Source organism: Chlamydotis macqueenii, chromosome 7, assembly GCF_036417535.1.
Source record: "Chlamydotis macqueenii isolate bChlMac1 chromosome 7, bChlMac1.mat, whole genome shotgun sequence".
Classification (NCBI taxonomy): Eukaryota; Metazoa; Chordata; class Aves; order Otidiformes; family Otididae; genus Chlamydotis; species Chlamydotis macqueenii.
Window position 1 is genome coordinate 24,601,553 of NC_141562.1, and position 17,539 is coordinate 24,619,091.

Consider the following 17,539-nt stretch of genomic DNA (forward strand, 5'->3'; position numbering starts at 1 on the left):
CGCGTCACCGCGCCGCCACGCCCCATTGGCTGCTCTGCCCTCCCCCGCCACGCCCAGACCGGGCGTTACCGGCCGTGGTGCCGGATGAGGCGGGGCTGGAGGGTGTTGTCCGTCCGTCCGTTCCCCCCGCCCCGCTACGCCTTGCGCCGCTTGTCCGTCGGGGCCGTGAGAGGTCCGCCGGCCCCACGCCCCCGCCGTGGGGGCCGGCGCCGCTAGTGCCCCACACAAAGATGACCGCTCGGGAGCAGCAGCGCCCCCTGCTGCCCTTCACAAAGATGGCGGCAGGGCGGGGGCTCTGCCTCTTCGCCGGCACGCCCGGGGAGGAGACCGCCTTGCCCCACACAAAGATGGCAGCTGGCGAGGGCGTGCTGCGAAGCTAGCCAATGAGCAGCCGCGTTGCTAGCGGTTGCCGTGGAAACAGCCAACGGCGGGCGGGGATGGACGCTGGCGGCGTGGCATCGGGTGGCGGGGCGCGGGGCTGGCAGGGGAGGTGGCCGTGCCACCGCCCCTCGGCGGGACCCGAGTGGGGAGCGGTGCGGGCGGCGAGCGCGGAGCCAGGTGAGCGCGGGCCGCGGGTCCCTGCGCCGCCCGGCCCGCCCGCACCGCCCCTGGGCAGGCACCAGGCCTGCGGGCATCGCCACGGGTGTCCCGGTGGGGCGGGCGCGCACCGCCCCTGGGTGCGTGGACCCGTCGGGGCGTGGATGCATCAGCCGTGGGTGCATGGACACAGTGGGGCATGCGTGCATCAGCCACGGGCGCAGTCACCACCTCTGGGCACACTACCCCGGTGGGGCGTGCCTGTGTCCCGCGTGGGTGCGTGGCGTGGGCAGGGTGTGCATGCATTGCCCAGGGGTGCGTGGCCCGGCTGGGTCCGTGTACCCCTCGCCCCCCGTGCGTGGCTCCAGCCCGTGGGTTGCATGGCCCGGGCAGGTCGTGGGCTGAGTGGAGGGGTGCGCGGCGTGGCCCCTGCTTGCTGTGGGTGCCCGGGGAGGGGGGGACGTCCAGCGGCTGGGCTCACAGTGCTGCTCGCAGGGGAAACGCTGCCCGTCCTCCGGGTGAAGCCGCGGGTGCAGGCACAGGCCGTGCTGGTGCAGCGAGCCCTCCCTGGCTGCACCCTCTCCTCCTGCCGGCGCGGCCGGGGGGATCCCCAGAGGTGCTGGGCTGGCTGCGGGCTGGGGAGCCGGCGTGAGCTCCTCCGGTCTCTGCCATCAGCAGAGAGCAGTGTTCAGTCGCTGCTCGGCTTGGCTGGGGGCCATTTCTCCTCTGGACACAAAGCCCTTGCAAATTCCTCACGATGCTCCCAGGCGCTGCATCTGCCTGGCTAGCATGTCTCGGCACCCATCTGTCCAGGGACGGACACACCGGTGCGAGCAGGGGTACCCCCTTTGGAAGTGGAGCCCTGGGAGCCATTGGAGAGGCAGTGCCCAGCCCACCTGTGGGGCTATCTCCGTGCTGGTTCCTTCCCTGGGAGAGCTGGGGAGAGCTGCGCTGCTCGACAGCGGCGCTGGGGGTGTGCAGGGCTCCGGGGGCTGCTTGCTGTCAGCAGGGAGGTTTGCAAACTCTCGGTAGCAGAGCAAGGCCCTGGAGCCCCAGAGTCCTCTCTCTGCTGTCCCTCTTAGGAGGAGCAGCCACTCCATCCCTGGGGGGTGAGCCAGTTCTCCCCATCCTTGAGTCTGGAGCTGGAAACCCCACAAGCTCTCTGCTCCCTCTCCTGAAGAGCCAGCACCAAGCACGACCTGGCAAGCATCTCCTTTCCAAAATGCCCATTTCCTCCTGGGACTGTCCCAGCAGAGCTGAGGGCAGCCGCTGGCCTGAGCCTGCTGCGGTGCAGGACCCCTCTAGTCCTGCTGGGGAGCCGCGCCGAAGGCAGCCACCTCCTGCCACGCTCCTCTTCCTGCCGCTCGCTCACATTTCACTGGGCTCTGACCCCCCTGGGCTCACATCGCCCAGAGCCCTGCAGTGGGGTGGGCAGCAACCCGAACCTGGCGGCTGGGGTTTCAGAGGCAGGGCGGCTGTGCTTCTGGGGGTCACCTCCTCACGCTGCGGCGTGCCCCAGTAGAGCCATCCCCAGGGCAGACACGTGCCTCTCCACAAGCCAAGGGGACGTGGGGGCTCTGGGCAAGCCAGGCTACTCCCCCTGCCCAGCAGCCACCCTCTGCACCTCTCCCTGCCAGCTCTTGCCCTGCGCTGCTGGAGGCTGTCGCCATGACCCTCACCAAAGGCTCCTTCACCTACTCCAACGGGGAGGAGTACCGAGGCGAGTGGAAGGAAGGTGAGATGGGGTGGGAGGGGACGGTGCTGTCTGTGCCAGGGGCCAGGCATCCCCCACATCCCTGCCCAGCACCACGCCAGGGCAGTCCCTGCCTCCATCCGTCCAGCGCTGCCCATTTCTGCCCTCGCCTAGGTCGCAGGCACGGCGTTGGGCAGCTGACGTTTGCCGATGGCACCGCTTACGTGGGACACTTCGAGAACGGGCTCTTCCATGGCTGTGGTGTGCTCACCTTCTCTGACGGCTCCAGGTGAGCGTGGCACCCCTGTGTACACCCCCCTGGGCATCCCCACTTGATGTGGGGAGCTGCTGCCTCAGGAGCTCCTCCTGTGCAGGTACGAGGGGGAGTTTGTGCAGGGCAAGTTCAACGGCGTCGGCGTCTTCACCCGCTGTGACAACATGACCTTTGAGGGCGAGTTCAAAGGCGGGCGCGTGTACGGCTTTGGTGAGTGCCCAGCGGCACGGTGCAGGCAGCCGCGGCCCCGCGTGGCCTCAGCTCAGCGCGGCCCCTCCAGCATCTCCGGCTCTGTGCCTCCGGCTGTGGCCCGCAGTGGGTGCCGCTCCGTGCCCACTCCCAGCCCTTCCCTCTGCTCCCCTCCCCAGGTCTCCTGACCTTCCCTGACGGCTCCCATGGCGTGCCCCGCAATGAGGGCTTCTTTGAGAACAACAAGCTGCTGCGGCGGGAGAAGTGCCCGGCCGTCATCCAGAGGGCCCAGGGTGCCTCCAAGTCTGCCCACAACCTGACAGCGTGACGATGCTCTGCGTCCCTTTCTGCCGCAGCAGAGACCCCCTCCACTGGGCACTGGCTGGCCCCGCCGTCCCCTGGAGCAGGGATGTGGCACTGCTGGGTGCCCCCCTGCCCTCCATCCCCACCAAGCTCCCCTCTGCCAAACCCCCACTGCTGGGGGGGACAGAGCCCTCCGCTCTCCACCCAAGTGCCCCGGGGCAGCCATGGTGCCTTCTCTCTCTGGTTATAGCCCTGGCAGCTGCCAGAGCCGCCGTGGGGACAGGGTGGCCAGAGCTTGGCCCCTCTGCCCCCCAGGAAGGTCACAGGACCACCAGGGCTGTGAGCCTGTTGCAGAGGATGGAGCAGGGGGGTAGGGGCTGGGGCTTGACCCCACTGCCAGGGTGTCTTAGCTGGGGGCTGCTGGCTGGACCATGTGCCCGTGGAGGGGCAGCTCCTGACCTGCTTTGCTACCCCAGTCCCGAGGCAGGGTAGGCACCTCGGGCACCCCGTGGCCTGTGCCCTCAGCTCTGGGTGACCGGCCATCCCCCTGTGTGCCCTGGGCAGGGTGACACAGTGCCCAGCTAACCGATGGGCTATGTCCCCTGTGCCAATCCAGCCCGTCTGCTGCCTTAGGGACATCTGCAGCAGCAGGACCAGGGGACACTCAGCCTGGCCAGTGTCTGCTACACGCTGCAGGAGGGCAGGAGTGATGGCGAGCAAGGAGTAGGGTTGGCTGGAGCCCAGGACGGGGGGCACAAGCAGGGCTGTGTGGGGTGCCAGGGCTGGAGCAGGGGGCATGGGCAGAGCAGGCAGGGGTAGGGGCAGGGGGGCACAGGTGCAGGCAAGCAGGGTGGGCAGGGGGCACACAGCTCCCTGTCTTGCCCCCTGCATGCATCCTTCATCTCCCCGCTGCGTGCTCACCTTCACCCCCAGTGCAGTCTGGCTGGCCGTGGCGCGGGGGTCCCGGCAGCCCTCGCAGCCTGGCGGTGGGGGGCAGGGGCCGTGCCCTCCCTGCCATCTCTGTGCACACCGGTCCCGTGCCTTGCCGTGACCCTGCCTTGCGCTGCCGCCTGCATGGGCCTCAGCTGAGTAAACCACGTTGCCAAACGCCCAAGACGTGTCCTTTTTGCTGGGAGCAGGGACCGGGGCGGGGGTGCTACTTGTGCAGGCGGGACTGTAGATGCAGAGAGGGAGCAGCAGGTTTATTCCCAGCTCGCGGTGTGGGGATCCACCCCTTCCCAGGTGGTGACAGTGGGACCCTGGGGTCTGTCGAGGCTGGGTGCGTGCCTAGGCCAGGGGACACAAGGGTGGCCAGAGGGGTGTCCCCCCCACCTGCTCTGCCCGGGGCAGCCCTGTCCAGCAGGAAGGAGCAGGATGAGTGGCTTTCTCCTGGCCACGTCCCACTGTCTGCACCACGTCCCCAGCTCCCAGGGTCACTGTCTCCTGTGCCTTCCTGGTGCAGGAAGGGGTGAGGAGGGACCCCTCACAACCAGCCATTGGCACTGAAGGTGCTTCTCAGCTCCTCGACCTGGGGGGCGCTCAGTGGGGCCAGGGGTGCGCGGCAGGGACCCCCATAGTAGCCAAACCACTCCATGGCCTTCTTCAGTCCCGGGATCCCAAACCGGCGGGTGACCTGCAGGAGGGAGGGCGCGGGGGCTTGCTGGCTCCCGTGGGACAGAGCAACACGCTCCCTGCGTTCCTGCATCAGCCCCGTATGGGGTGGCAAGGCTGGGCAGGGTGCAGGGTGGCTGCAGCCCCCCGGCAAAGTACCTGCAGTGGGGTAGGGGCCCCGGGGAGGAGCAGCTTTTCCCCCCGCATCGCTGCCTATAAATAGCTGGCAAGGTGGTCGGGCAGGCGCCCACTGCCAGCAGACATGCTGTTCCTGGCATGGCAGGGCTGGCATTTCCCACCCGCTCAGCCCGGCTCAGCTCACCAGACGGGTGCTGTGCCACCCCAGTCCTCCTGGGCCACCCCTGAGGACCTCCATCCTTTGCCACCCCCCCACTAGCTCTGCGATGGCCCTGCAGCGTCCCGGGGGGTGCTGCCCACTCACCGCCGCATTGGGCTCGATGAGCCGGTACTGCAGGTCGCGGGCCTCCTGCCAGCGACCCTCACGGCACAGGTGGTCCAGCTGGCACAGCGGGGCCCCCAGGACATTGGCAAGGGCACAGACCCCTCCAGAGGCACCTGGGGACACGGGGACATGTTGGCAGCCAGCTCAACATTGCCATGCCCAGCCAGCACCCCCAATACATCGCTACCCCTTGCCTGCCTCCTCCTGCCCAGCTGCCGGTCCCCCCCAGGGCAGCACCCCATGCCCCCAGCTGAGCAGAGGCCACACCACCTACCCAGGGCATAGCTTGCCACCAGAAAGCCGGCCGATCCCGCCAGCACCTGGAAATCTTCCTGTCGTGTCTTGTGGACCATCAGCCCCACGCGGGTAATCTGGGGAGAGACGCGCTGTTCCCTGGGGCAGGCATCACCCTGTCCCCTTCCACGGGGCTCATGCAGCATCCCTGGAGCCCGGGGAAGGGCTGCAAATGCCAGCTCAATCTTCCCAGCTCAGGGCTAGGTTTGGTGGCAGCCAGCCCTGGGGAAGCCTTGCCCCACTCACGTCCCCTCCGCTGTCCTTGATCCCGACGATGTTAGGGTGCTGAGCCAGGGCCAGGACAGCCTCCAGGGGCAGGTCCAGGCCGGTGTTGGCGGGAACGCTGTAGAGCACCACAGGGATGGGGGATGCGTCGGCGACCTGTGGGCAGCCGGGCAGAGCTTAGCAGCTGGGGTGGGTCAGAGATGTGTGGGATGTGCTCCCCATCCTGCTGCCCCAGCTGGGCTGCCGACGGGAACCAGGCACGGCTCACCTGCGTGTAGTGCTGGACCAGGGCAGCGCTGGTCATGGCCCCCCGGTAATAGCAGGGTGTCACAACCAGCACCGCATCGGCCCCCGCCTCTGCCATGCTGACTGTCAGCTCGATGGTGGCCTGGGTGGCTGGGGAGGAGGCAGAGGGGTGAGGGATGCCCCGAGGGGGATGCATGGCCCCCATAATTTCCGCGTTGGCACTCACATTCGCAGCCCGAGCCAGCCAGCAGCAGGCGGTCCCTGGGCAGAGCCCGGCGCACGCAGCTCACCACCTCCAGCCGCTCCTGGCGTGCCAGGTAGGGGAATTCCCCATTGGAGCCCAGCACCACCAGCCCTGAAACACAAGCATGGGGATGGCAGGGCTCAGGCAGAGGAGCAGGCTGCCCACAGGGCAGCCGTCCCTGCACTCTCCACACTCCACTCTCAGGTGGGCACCAAGCACCTGGAGCAGCCCGGTGCCCGTGTCCAGCAGTCCCCTTGGGCCAGGAGGCTCTCACAGATGCCCTGCAAAGCCCTGGGCTCCTCCACAGAAGTCACGTGTGAGTATGCGCCCCCCCAGATCACAGTGGCCCCTCTCACTGCACTGAGCGCTGGCTGTGCCATCCCCTAGCCCGGCACCCTCGTACATGCCGTGCATGCACCCTGTGGGCTGAGCACAGCTCCATCCCCCAGAAACCACGCCACACAGCACCGCTAGCGAGGGATTTATTGGTGCGTGCAGCCAGGCTGTGCCACCCTGTTCCCAGATGGAGCATGCAGACCCCTTCCTTGGGACCCTGCCGGTGCCACAGACTCAGGTAGGCCAGCTCCAGCCTGGTGCTGCCCGGCTCTGCCATGGCATCCTGGACTCCAGGGTGGGCTGGGTGTCCCCATCATCCTCTCCCTTCCTTGCCCCTGGGCATCCAGCCAGGGCTCTACAGCCCTCAGTGTGCCCTCTCCTGTCCCTGTCCCCACAGCCAGGCAAGCCCTGGACTCACAGCCTGCTCAGAATAGGGGAGACCCCAAGGCACATCCCTGTCACTCCCAGCCTCTTCCTGCAGCCCCTCTCCTCCCATCCATCCATCCTGGACAACCAAGGGATGTGCGTGCCAGGGCATGGCACCTGTGTGAGCGTGTACAGGTGTGCAGAGTGTAGGTGTAAGCCTGCAGCCACATGTGGAGTGCGCACACAAGCACCGGCCAGAGCGTGGCAGGGGTGTGCAAGGACACACGCGTCCTTGCTGTGCAGAGGTTCCCAGGTGGGTCACCCGAGGGGCTGCCTGTCCTGGAGCAAAGTTCAGCTGGAGGCTGAGCACTGTCGGGAAGCCGGCAGTCTGTCTGCCCACTGCCACACAGCCCCTGCGGCAGGCAGGGGTCCGGCAGATGGAGCAGGGCAGCGGGCAGCACTTACCTCGGAAGGGGATGCTGGCGTAGTGGCGCAGGTTCCCCTCCAGCTGGGTATAGTCCACCTCCTGCGTGGGCGAGAACGGGGTGGCGAGGGGCGGGAAGATGCCCCTGAGGTCAAGCGTGTGTCCCGGTCCCGAGGGGGTGCTGAGCCCCCGGTGCTGCCTGGGGGCTGCCCAGCACAGGGCTGCCAGGGCAGATCGGAGGGGCAAGGCAAGGCGAGTGCTGAGCGCCATGGCGGCTGGGTGCTTCCGCTGACCGTGCCACCTGCCCCACTCAGGGGCTGTTAATATTTGATGGGGCACGTGAGGGACCCACGACCTGGCTGGGCGGGCGACAGAGAGGGTGGTACTTGGCTGAGCTCAGGGTGCTCTCCCCCACTCCAGGAGCTGGCTGTGAGAGCTCAGCATCCCTCCGGGTGAGCCCCAGCTGTGCTTTCCCTTCCACTTGCCAGCCCTGGCAGCCGTCCCTCTGCCACCCACGGGGTCAGGCTGCAGAGCCAGGGAGGGACCAGGCACTGGGGGTGGTCTCAGGGCTGTGGGCAGGGTTCTCTTGCTCTGGGTTTTGGTGTAGAGTCTCCTGTAAACAGGCAAGCAGGAGCGTTTCCGGGTAGGGAGCAAAGAGCACCGTGCTCGGCAGAAGTGACCCATCTGGCAAAGGGGCCACCGTGTCCCCCCAGGGATGGCTCCAGCGGGGCAGGCAGGAGAACAAGCAGTGATCCAGCCCCGCAGAGGGGCTGCCCGGCAGAAGTACAACTGCTGCTCCCTGGCGTAACCCCAGCCTCCAGTACAGTATGGCCCAGGGTTCAGCCACCCTAGCTGGAGTTTTCCTCCCTGAGCTTGCCCAGGTGGGACTTGGAAGCACTGCCAGCAACCAGGGCATCCTGCAGCAAGGAGTCTCACCCTTGAATCACTCGTGTCCTGGCCCTATGGTGTCACCAACATCCAAGTCCCTGTGCTACAAAGCAGGGCACATCTGTGCTGCTGGACAACCCAGCTCCGGATAACTCAGCTTCCCCAGCCCCATCGCTCCTGGAACAGGCTGCCCAGCCCCACAGCCCCCTGGAGCGGAACGCTGCTCTTTGCTGGCTTTTATTGACATGGACAAGTCTCAGATGGATCCTGCTCCCTGGAGCTGAGCTTGGTTACTGGTCTCTGCCCAGTGCTGTCATGCAGGGACCTCCATCTCCCTCTGAGGCTGCTCCTTGGACTCCAGCGCCTGGCGCGTGTCCACCTGCCACTGCTGCACCAGGTCCGTCGGAGTCTTGCCAGCCTGCAGGAGAGGGCAGAGAGAAGCTGGATCTGGGGTTTTGTGGCATCGTAGGGCAGCAAATGGCCCCGGTGCTGGCCCTCCCTGCTCACCTGGTTCTTGGCCATCATGTCGGCCCCGTACAGGATCAGCATTTTGATGATCTTGTAGCGGCTGAGCCGCGTGGCATCATGCAGCGCGGTGTCACCTTCCTGGGAGAGATGCAGCCTGGCTGGGGATCGCGGTCCAGCTCCAGGGACAGGGATCCCCTGTGTGTCCCTGGCACAGCTCCCCAGCTCCCTGCACACCCATCTGCCCAGGAGAACAAGGTGGGTGGTGCCCACCCCGCAGCCCTGGCTGCAGCTGCCAGCACCCCAGGGCAGGGATGCGTGTGTGTCCAGATGAGCCCCATCGCTGGTGCTTGGGAGCCCCCAGAAGAGTCAGCCAGAGGAGGGGGGGGGTCCGTGTTGTCCCTGCAGTGCTGGCTGCAAGGCTGCAGCACTCACCCTGTCCTGGGAGTTGATGTCCACACCGCAGTGGATGAGGTGCTCCACGATGTCAGGGTGCCCAGTCCGGGTGGCCACGTGGAGGGGGGTGCTGAGCAGCTTGAGAGAGGAGGAGATGGACACCAGAGGGGATCAGCAGCCACCCCTGCTAACCAGCCCTGGTCCCATGGGGCATGCCTGTGCCCCTGCCACAGCCCCATACCCCCAGGCTCTGCCCTGCACACCTTGTCCTTCAGGTTGAGGTCTGCCCCGTGGTCCTGCAGCAGCTTGACCACATCGAGATGCCCACCCCGGCAGGCCCAGTGCACAGCGGTGCAGTCCAGCTGGTGGCACAAAGCCATGTCACGGCAGGGGACACAACCACCCCTTGTCTGTCCCCCGCCCCAGCTGGTCCCTGTGCCGGGGCTGAGGTGGCAGACCCCTACCCACGGCCACCTGGGCGGTGGGGACAGCACCGCCCCGCAGCAGGGACACCCGCTGCTCTGGCTGCGCCATGCCCAGAGGCTCAGAGCCAGGGGCAGGATCTGGCCTCACCCGGTCCCTGAAGTCGACGGTGGCCCCGCTGTCCAGCAGCTTCCGCAGGATGTCCGTGTGTCCCTCCAGTGAGCAGCGGTGCAGGGCTGTGCGGTGGAACTAGGGCAACAAGGTGCTGCGTTGGCAGATGGATCCATCGCCCCCCAAGCCCAGCCCGGCTGTATCCCCAGCCCCTGTCAGTGGGTATGATGGGCCACGGTTGCGGGGCACAGTGGGGGGTGGCCAGTGGCCGTGGGGGATGGCTACCTCATCACATGTGTCAGGGGAGCCACCATCTGCCAGAAACTTCTCGATGACATACATCTTGCCCTGGACGGCAGCTCGCAGGAAGGTTTCTGGCTCCACAGGACCATCCTGGTGACCGGATGGGCTCAGAGCTGGGGCATGCAGGGGCATGGGAGAGGGGACAACACGGGGGAGCCTCCTGCCCTGCTTCCCCAGGGATGTCCCCAGCTGGCAGAGTGACCTGGGGGCTAGCCCATAGGGGCTCCAGCCCTTGTCCCAGCAGTCCCCCTCCCACACCCTGGGAACCCCTGACATACAATCTCCAGGGGCTCAGGTGGCAGGGGGGGCTCGGGGGTGGCCGCTCGCTCCTCCCGGCGCTGCCGGCGCTGCTTGCGGAGCTCGATGAGGCGCTGGATGCTCCCCACGTCAATGATCTCCCGCCGCAGGTCGACCGAGCTCTTCCGCACCCGTTCCTGGCCCTGGGGGGGGGGACATGCAGCACCCCGTTCACCTTCCCCGCACTCCGTTGCTCCCCGGCCCTCCCTGCACCCTGACCCCTCCTCACCTTGACAGCCTCGAGGCCTCGGTTCCTGGGGCCGTGGCGTTTCTCGTCCTCCAGCTCAGGTGTGCTCATACGCTCCACAGCCAGCGGCTCCCGCACACCATCCCCTTTCAGTCGCTGCATGGGCACGGGGGGGCTGCATGGTCCTGGCCAGGCATGAAGCAGCCCCACTGCCTCTGCCCCCAGCCTGCTGGTGGAGGTGGCTCTGGGCACGGCTCACAGCTCACTGCTGAGGTCTGTGGGATGGCCAGCAGCCCCTGGGCTTGCGCTTGCCCAGCTGACCTGCTTGGCAAGCTGGGCACGTGCCTGTTGCTTGGCTCTGCCCCATGGGCAAGAGCTCCTGGTTTGGGAACCTGATGTCCCTTGTCCACCTTGCTGCTCCCCCAGGGTGGCAGGACCAGTGCCAGCCTCCTCGCACTGGAGTCCCCAGGGACGAACACAGTGCAAGGTAGCTCCCTGCCGCAGCCTCGGGAAGGTCCCGCTGCCTCATGGACCCACCTTCTCCTCCTCCTCCTCCTCCGCCAGCTTCTGCTCGATGAGCTCCTTGGCCCGTTGCACATCCAGCTCCATGTCTTCCTGTGGTGCACAGGATGTGGCCTCTCCTCCTCACCACCACGAGCAGGGAACACCCAGCCCTGGTTCCCAGTGCTGCCGGCAGCTCCGCTGGCCACGGGGCTTTATGCCGCCAGCCCCTCTGTCCCACGGACCAAGGGCACCAACAGCTGTGGCTGCTCCACATGACTTGGGCAGCTTTGCCATGAGCTCACCTTCCTGCTTTCTGGTGGCCCTGGCTCACCTCCCTGGCCCCGCACCCTCTTAAAGAGACCCTTGGGCCCCCCACGGGCTGTCTGGGACCCTCATGCTGGATGCAGGGAGCTGCAGTGCACAGAGCCCACGGCAACCAGTCCAGACAGGGTTGGTGGAGCAGGGCCACAGTTTAGGGTCGTCCTGTGGGTCCTGTGCTTATGCCACCTGGCCCGTGCTGCTGGGATGCTCCCTGTGGCTCACATCACCCCACCCCCACGCAAACAGATGCTGCAGCTTCCACCCACCGGCATCACCGAAAGCTCCCTGGCACCCAGCAAGGGGGGACGCTGCCCACCCTAAAAGGAGGCTTGGGACCCCCACAAACCTCTCAGCCAGCAGCAGGCAGCATGTGACACCAGGAGCCACAAGCCCTCCGTGCCACTTTGGAGGATGACCTCAGGTGCGGAGCGTCCCAAACAGCCCTGCCAGGGTCCCAGCGGCCGGCCAGCCTCCTCTGCAGTGCACGGGCAGTCTGGCAGCAGGGCGGGCTTCACGTGGGGCCAGCCGGCAGTCGGCAGCTATTCCCGGCACTTGGGTCATTGTTCAGCTTTGCTCTCCCCCTTTGTAAGATGAGGCCGGTGCTGCCCTGTGCCGGGACAGTTAATGCTCTGGGCACCAGCCCCCGGCACACGACCTGAGGGAAGGACAGATGGGGGACACGTCACTGTCACCCTCCCAGACAGTTCCCTTGGGTGCCCTGTCCCATGGGTGCCACAGCCTCTGGCTGCAGAAAGGTACTGTTTTCACCAAGACAGGCAATGGTGGCCATGAAGGTGGTCCTGGGACAGTCCCCCTCCATGGACTGTCCATCTGGCCCTGGGGCAGGCACAGGCTGAAACCTTGTGAGGGGAAGCATAGGAAAGTGAGGTGGTGGCCACGTGCTGATGAGCAGCCAGAGTGGTGACGGGATGATGCTGGCAGTGCTGGAGAAGGGTCCAGGCAGGAAAGGAGCCAGGGCTGGTGGGGTGGGACAGATTGGGATGGCACCAGGGAGCAAAGCTAGGGCACCCAGGCTCTCCCTTGCCACCTCTTGCCCATTCTGACATGAGAGTGGACATAGGACAGGCACCTCCTGTGGCTGCAGGTGACAGCCAGCCCCCCCTAGCCTGCCCCAAGGGTCAGAAGAAGGATGAAAAGGCTTTATTGATAAATACAGACTATGTACAGAGGGGAGACATCTCCACTCAGCCCAGCACCCTGGGGCCTCCTGGCCAGGGGGAGCCAGAGCTCAGCAGGTCATGGCCTCTTCCCATCGGCACAGCTCAGCAGCAGCGCTCCAGCTGTGCCGCACCCCCCCCCCCCCCCCACCAGAGACATTTGGTCTCGAACCTCCTGCAGCAAACATGGCATGTGCCCTTGACCCCACCTGAGAGGGACCACTGCAGCGGCACAGCCTCATGCAGCCCGTCCCAGAGGGTCACCCCAGGTTGGGGCAGCCTGAAGGGCAAGCAGGGGCTGCCCCTCTCCAGCAAGGCTGGGACATGGCACAGAGCACCCCTGGAGGTGCCACTGCCCCCTAGCCCCCTGCCCTCTCCCCACAACCAGTGCAGGGCATGTCAGTTCCTGGGCGGCAGGGGCTGGTTGACGATCACTTGCACGACAAAATCCTTCTGGATCTTGGTCTCCTGCAGCCGTGTGCGGTCGGTGAGCAGCTTGCCCGAGAAGAACCAGCGCTGCCAGGCCAGGTCGATGCCCTCCTGTGCCTGCAGCTGCTTCTTCAGCTGCCCAATGGTGTCACCCATGCTGGCGCTGAGCCGCAGGTCCTTGCCGGTGGAGAGCCGCACCTTGAGGGCGAACTCCCGTCGGGCGTTGGGCAGGGGCTCAGCCGGCTCCGCTGCCTCCTCCTCGCTCCGCTCCAAGATCAGGTTGACAGGAGGTGCCAGACAGTAGACAGGCAGTTGGTACCGGTTGCCCAGCTCATCGTAGCACTCCGTCAGGGACCCTGGGGACAGCAGGGTGAGATGCTGTGGGTGGGCATCCCCATGGACCCCCCAAATGGGGATGGGGTCACGCCAGGCAGTGGAGCAGAGGCCATCTTGCCTGCCTTGGCTAGGCTAAGCTGTGTGGATGGCAGCTGGAAACCCCTCTCCTCTCCAGCCTGGGACCCCAATGTGCCCAGATATGGGGCACTCAGCACCCACCCCACCCACACCCCTGGTGCCGTTCCTCACCATGGGGTAGGGTGATACTGGCTCCATCGAGGATGGCCTGAGCCAGGCTGTGGTCGTTGGCCTCCACAGCATAGGCAGCTGCCTTCAGGGCATCCCAGATCTCCTTGCGGCCCTCAAAGGCGGGCGCCGTGTCCCAAAACTCGTCCCGCTTGCTGCGCAGCTGCCCGTCTGTCATGGGGTAGTCGCTCTTCCACTTGGGACGCTCCTTCTTCAGGGGCTCATTGCGGCCTGGGGAGGGGGGGGGATACTCAGCTGAGACTCGAGGCTCCCCCTTGGGCCTCAAGCCCCCCACCTCCCTGACCCCACGGGCTCCCATGGACCCCTCACACCATGCACAGCCTTGGCCAAGGGACCACCCTGCCCGGCACAAGACAGTCCCCAAGGCAGCCAGGGGGAACTCGGTTGAAGCCGGGCCTGCCCAATGTCCCACTGGCCTCACAGCGGCTGCCCCCTCAAGCAGCATCCTCTGCCCCCAGGAGGGACACAGGCTCTTGTCCCCATGCTGGAGGAACCAGACCCTGCCCTGCAGGGTGGCTGCGGGGCCTCGGGGCCCTCTGAGGCACAGCAGTATTTATAGCTTGGGGAATTAGCCAGAAAATAAGCTGGTGAGTCGGAGCAGGAAGGGGATTACTGGGGCTGAGCTGCAGCCCTGGCGGGGTAGGGGGAGCAGGACTTCTTCATCTTCTCTGCCCACCCCAGGGTGGCAGGGACCAGCTCTGGGCAAGACAGCAGGCACACAGCATCCAGGGCATCAGGAGGGGGCAGAGGGCATCACCAGGGTGGGGGGCTGCCAGCCTGCAGCAGCCCCAGCAATGGGTTGAACTGAGCCGGCTCTCCACTAAACAGCCTCCAACCACGTCCCCAGGGACCTCCAGCAGCCGACACTGTCCGGGGCACAGCAGCAGGGGTCTGAGCCACCCCCCGTGCCAGCCCCACATCGCCCTCCACTCCCTACACCACGCTGGCCCCATGGGAACAGCCCCATCCCGCTGGCCTCACGGCTAGGCCGGAAGTGTGGGGCAGGAAGGAGCTGTTGTCACTCCCAGCTGAGCAGGGGACAATGAGTGACAACAGCTCCTTCCTGCCTCCCCTCTCCCTAGGGCGGCCAGCCGGCACCCTTCCTGCAGTGACGGGACACAGGGGATGTGGAACCCCAGCCGGGCAGGCAGGACGCCTGTGCCCGCACAGCGACCTGCCAGGCACGGCGATGCCACACACTCCAGCTGCTGGGGACAGCCACCACCGCCAGCTGTTGCCTGAGCCATGTCCCCCCAAGCAGCTTTTTCTGGGCAAGCATGCGGTGTCACAAGACACTACCATCGCCTTTTTTAAGTACTAGTCCTGTCCCACCCTGTCCACAACCACTGGAGCCAGCAAAGCACCTGCTTTCCCAGCGAGCACCCAGAGCTGGACACAACATGTGGCACCCAACCCCAGGAGTCCCCACGGGGCACAGAAGCTCAGCTACTCTGGGAGTGGATGCTGAGTATCCTTGCTGGCCAGCATCCTGCCTACACCTGCACCCCCAGAGGAGTGAGGGCAGCCGGCTGCAGCCAGTGCTGCCGATTCAGCAGTCACTGTGCCGGGCAGGAGGGATTTGCAGCACCGCAGGACAGAGCAAGGTCGGAGGCGGCACCTGCCCTGGGAGGGCGGCGGAGCAGCGGTCACGGCCACCGTGAAGGACATGGCCAGGACTGCATCTCCACACCGCTGCGGCTACTGGGCTGGGGCACGCATCCTTACAGCTGGGACCATCACACATGGCAGAACTGTGCGTCCGGCACCGTCCCGCCGGCTTTGCTGGCGGCAAAGGGAAGAGGCTGGCCCAGGCGAGGCAGCAGGATCAGTCGTGGATCCTGGTTGCGGCTGCCCCGCGTGGGCAGAGGTGCTTGGCAGCCTTGCCCAGGTAGGCAGGGGCTAAGCCCTGTCTATTTATTGCTGCCGCCCAGCCAGGTCCCGCAGGCTCTAATCACCTCCTGCCGCGCTATTCCTGGCCCCTTGTGCAACCTTCCGCCCCTGCCCACCATGGCAGCACCGCCGGACAGGTCCGGCCGCTCGCTGTACCCGGACTCGAGCCAACAGGATCTGGCGGGCAGCCTGCCTGCCTCCTGCCCTGCGCCTGCAGCGTCGGCCTGCGGCTCAGTGCCTCGCGCTGCGTCCCAGTGCGGTGATCCCCAGGCAGGAGGCTGTGCCCCGGCATCTCCCCTGTCCCAGGGCTTGCTCCTTGCCCAGCTGGAGCCCTGCAGCTTGCTGGGCAGCCCCAGCCAGCGTGACCTGGAGGCCAGCTCTGCCCCGGAGGAGATGTCAGCCAGATGGCACGCAACACCACTTTCCAGAAGTGCTGGCTGGTCCCCTCCTGGGCCAGGCAGGCTTGGGATGTGTTGTGCCACCGGCATCCCCTGCTCCTCCTGCTGCGGCAAGCTGGCCACCTTGGAGACAACACTGCCGCCGCTGTCAAGGGGGTCACAGCGAGTCTCAGCCAGGGCAGGAGATGGACAGGCAGGCAGGCTGCTTAGCAGGGCCGCTGTGGCAGCCAAAGCAGGCAGGGAGAGCATCCCTCCCCGCTGATGGCAGGCCCTCGCGTGCTGGGACCCGCCAGCCCAGGGCAGTGTCCCCGCACTGCGGGTGAGGGCAGCTGCCGCCTTGCTTCATCTTCCACCACGGGCTGAGCAGCTCCCACAGGCTGGTGGCACCAGTCAAGCGAAGGCAGGAGCCAGCCCGGGCACCCTGGCACCGGGGACAGCCCCACTCACCCAGGGAAGGGGCACGCTGCAAGAAAGCGGCAGCAGCTGCCGGGGGCACAGGGGCACCAGGAGGGGACTGTGACCCATCCCAGGGAGAGCCTGGCAGGGAGTGAGCAGTGGTGATGGAGACATAGACCAGCTGTTGTCTAGCACAGGAGGGGAGCACACAAATCCAGATGTTGGGATCTGACCCCATCCAGCCAGAGCAGCCTCAAGTTATGAGGCAACAGCCCCACGCCCCCACCAAGCTGAGCAAACAGTCAGCCGGGGGACCCCAGGACTTCACTGACACCCACAAAAAGGTGCCTGCATCCCCAGGAGCCAGAGTGTGCCAGGCTGGGGGGCTGCAGCCCCAGCGGGAGCAGGGCTGCCGGCTCCATGCGGGGCCATCACCCTAACTCTGGGGCGGGCTGGAGCCCCGCACAGTGGGGACGGCTCCGCACGGGCAGCAGGCACAGCCGGACCCCACAGCCACGGCACCCCCCACGCGCTGCCGGAGCGGCTGGCACCATCCGACGGGAAATCCTCCCTCCCTCCCGCATCCCAGCTGCGGGCGAGGGCCGGGGCGCCCCGTCCCCGGGCACACGCTTCCTGCCCCTCCTCTCCTGCCGCCTACCCCCGTTTTGCCATAAACACGGTAATTACCGGCTGCGGTTGCACCGGCCGGGGAGGCGGGCGCGGGGAAGGAGGCCGTGATTCACCCCGCCGGCAGGCAGCCGTGCCCATCCCCGTGGCCTCCGGGACCCCTCAGGGCAGCGCCTCACGGCACCCGGGTATTCGGCTGCCGGTAACTCCGAGAAGCCGCGGCGTTGCACCACCACCCCCCCCCTCCCCGCGCTGCTCCCCGGACCGGAGCAGCCGCTCCCTGCCCGCCCCATAGCCGAGACACCCGGGACACCCCCTCCGCCGGGAGGAACCGGAGACCGGCAGGGCTGGGCGGGACGCGCCGTGCACCCCAGCCGGGACGGCAGCCGCCGTGCCTGCCCGCTGCCGGGGCCACGCACCGGACCGGAACCCGGGACACAGAACGACTCCCCCCTGCGACCCCCCCCTCGCGGCGCCCCGGAGGACCCGGCCCCGCTCACCTGCTCGCTTGTGCGGGTTCCCGGCGGCGGGCCGCTCCCGGCGCTGCCGCCCCACGCAGCCGCCCATGGCGGGACTTCAACCGCGGCGGCGTTCGGCATGAGGCCGGGCCGGCTCTGCGCTGCGCCCGACCGCGGGGCCCAGCGCCGTGCAGCCGCGCCGCCCGGCTCTGAGCGCCGGGGCCGCCCCGCCGCCGGAGACACCCGGCGCCCCGCCCCGCCCCGCCAGGTGCGCATGTGACCGCCCGCACCGGCACCGCCCACGTGCGCGCACCCGCTCCCGCAGCACTTTTGTCCCCTCCGCACCGCCGTACCGCGCCAGCCCCGAGGCGGGGGGGGGGTGTGGTGTGTGTGTGAGGAGGGGGCGCTCCCGCCGCACGCGTGCGCGCACGCTGTCACCGCCCGCGGCGCCAGGGCCCAG

General features: G+C 67.1%; 4 protein-coding genes across 5 annotated transcripts; 1 reads left to right on the forward strand and 3 right to left on the reverse strand.

The window, feature by feature from the left end:
• The first annotated feature begins 461 nt into the window (after positions 1-461).
• MORN4 (MORN repeat containing 4) lies at positions 462-4,110 on the forward strand. The gene is made up of 5 exons (XM_086752278.1): positions 462-558; positions 2,175-2,272; positions 2,405-2,519; positions 2,605-2,714; positions 2,873-4,110. Exons 2-5 carry the CDS (start codon positions 2,206-2,208, stop codon positions 3,019-3,021), a joined length of 441 nt encoding a protein of 146 aa, XP_086608404.1. The 5' UTR covers positions 462-558; positions 2,175-2,205; the 3' UTR covers positions 3,022-4,110.
• A 67-nt stretch (positions 4,111-4,177) lies between these two features.
• HOGA1 (4-hydroxy-2-oxoglutarate aldolase 1) lies at positions 4,178-7,698 on the reverse strand. The gene is made up of 7 exons (XM_086752851.1): positions 7,247-7,698; positions 6,062-6,190; positions 5,858-5,985; positions 5,611-5,745; positions 5,345-5,441; positions 5,050-5,183; positions 4,178-4,629 (listed from the first exon to the last, which is right to left on the reverse strand). The coding sequence occupies exons 1-7, from the start codon at positions 7,473-7,475 to the stop codon at positions 4,480-4,482; spliced, it is 1,002 nt and encodes a 333-aa protein (XP_086608977.1). The 5' UTR covers positions 7,476-7,698; the 3' UTR covers positions 4,178-4,479.
• A 616-nt stretch (positions 7,699-8,314) lies between these two features.
• ANKRD2 (ankyrin repeat domain 2) lies at positions 8,315-11,031 on the reverse strand. Of its 2 annotated transcripts, XM_086752852.1 has the most exons (9): positions 10,813-11,030; positions 10,318-10,431; positions 10,070-10,231; positions 9,774-9,881; positions 9,528-9,626; positions 9,218-9,316; positions 8,994-9,092; positions 8,601-8,699; positions 8,315-8,511 (listed from the first exon to the last, which is right to left on the reverse strand). In XM_086752852.1, exons 1-9 carry the CDS (start codon positions 10,882-10,884, stop codon positions 8,407-8,409), a joined length of 957 nt encoding a protein of 318 aa, XP_086608978.1. In that variant the 5' UTR covers positions 10,885-11,030; the 3' UTR covers positions 8,315-8,406. The 2 variants fall into 2 exon arrangements, with proteins under 2 accessions (XP_086608978.1, XP_086608979.1); XM_086752853.1 differs by lacking the exon at positions 9,774-9,881 and having other exon boundaries at positions 10,813-11,031.
• Positions 11,032-12,246: 1,215 nt separating this feature from the next.
• On the reverse strand, positions 12,247-17,320 carry UBTD1 (ubiquitin domain containing 1). The gene is made up of 3 exons (XM_086752855.1): positions 17,122-17,320; positions 13,293-13,520; positions 12,247-13,063 (listed from the first exon to the last, which is right to left on the reverse strand). The coding sequence occupies exons 1-3, from the start codon at positions 17,186-17,188 to the stop codon at positions 12,678-12,680; spliced, it is 681 nt and encodes a 226-aa protein (XP_086608981.1). The 5' UTR covers positions 17,189-17,320; the 3' UTR covers positions 12,247-12,677.
• Positions 17,321-17,539: the final 219 nt, after the last annotated feature.

Coding starts and splice junctions, on each gene's coding strand:
- ANKRD2 (XM_086752852.1), bottom strand. CDS start 10,884: ATGGAGCTGGATGTGCAACGGGCCAAGGAGCTCATCGAGCAGAAGCTG. Junction 10,432..10,812: donor AGGAGGAGGAGGAGGAGAAG/GTGGGTCCATGA, acceptor GTGCCCATGCAG/CGACTGAAAGGGGATGGTGT. Junction 8,512..8,600: donor ACATGATGGCCAAGAACCAG/GTGAGCAGGGAG, acceptor CCTCTCCTGCAG/GCTGGCAAGACTCCGACGGA.
- HOGA1 (XM_086752851.1), bottom strand. CDS start 7,475: ATGGCGCTCAGCACTCGCCTTGCCTTGCCCCTCCGATCTGCCCTGGCA. Junction 5,986..6,061: donor GGCTGGCTCGGGCTGCGAAT/GTGAGTGCCAAC, acceptor CCTCCTCCCCAG/CCACCCAGGCCACCATCGAG. Junction 4,630..5,049: donor TCATCGAGCCCAATGCGGCG/GTGAGTGGGCAG, acceptor TCCCTCCTGCAG/GTCACCCGCCGGTTTGGGAT.
- MORN4 (XM_086752278.1), top strand. CDS start 2,206: ATGACCCTCACCAAAGGCTCCTTCACCTACTCCAACGGGGAGGAGTAC. Junction 2,273..2,404: donor CCGAGGCGAGTGGAAGGAAG/GTGAGATGGGGT, acceptor GCCCTCGCCTAG/GTCGCAGGCACGGCGTTGGG. Junction 2,715..2,872: donor CGGGCGCGTGTACGGCTTTG/GTGAGTGCCCAG, acceptor TCCCCTCCCCAG/GTCTCCTGACCTTCCCTGAC.
- UBTD1 (XM_086752855.1), bottom strand. CDS start 17,188: ATGGGCGGCTGCGTGGGGCGGCAGCGCCGGGAGCGGCCCGCCGCCGGG. Junction 13,521..17,121: donor GAACCCGCACAAGCGAGCAG/GTGAGCGGGGCC, acceptor CCCCCTCCCCAG/GCCGCAATGAGCCCCTGAAG. Junction 13,064..13,292: donor CAGTATCACCCTACCCCATG/GTGAGGAACGGC, acceptor TGCTGTCCCCAG/GGTCCCTGACGGAGTGCTAC.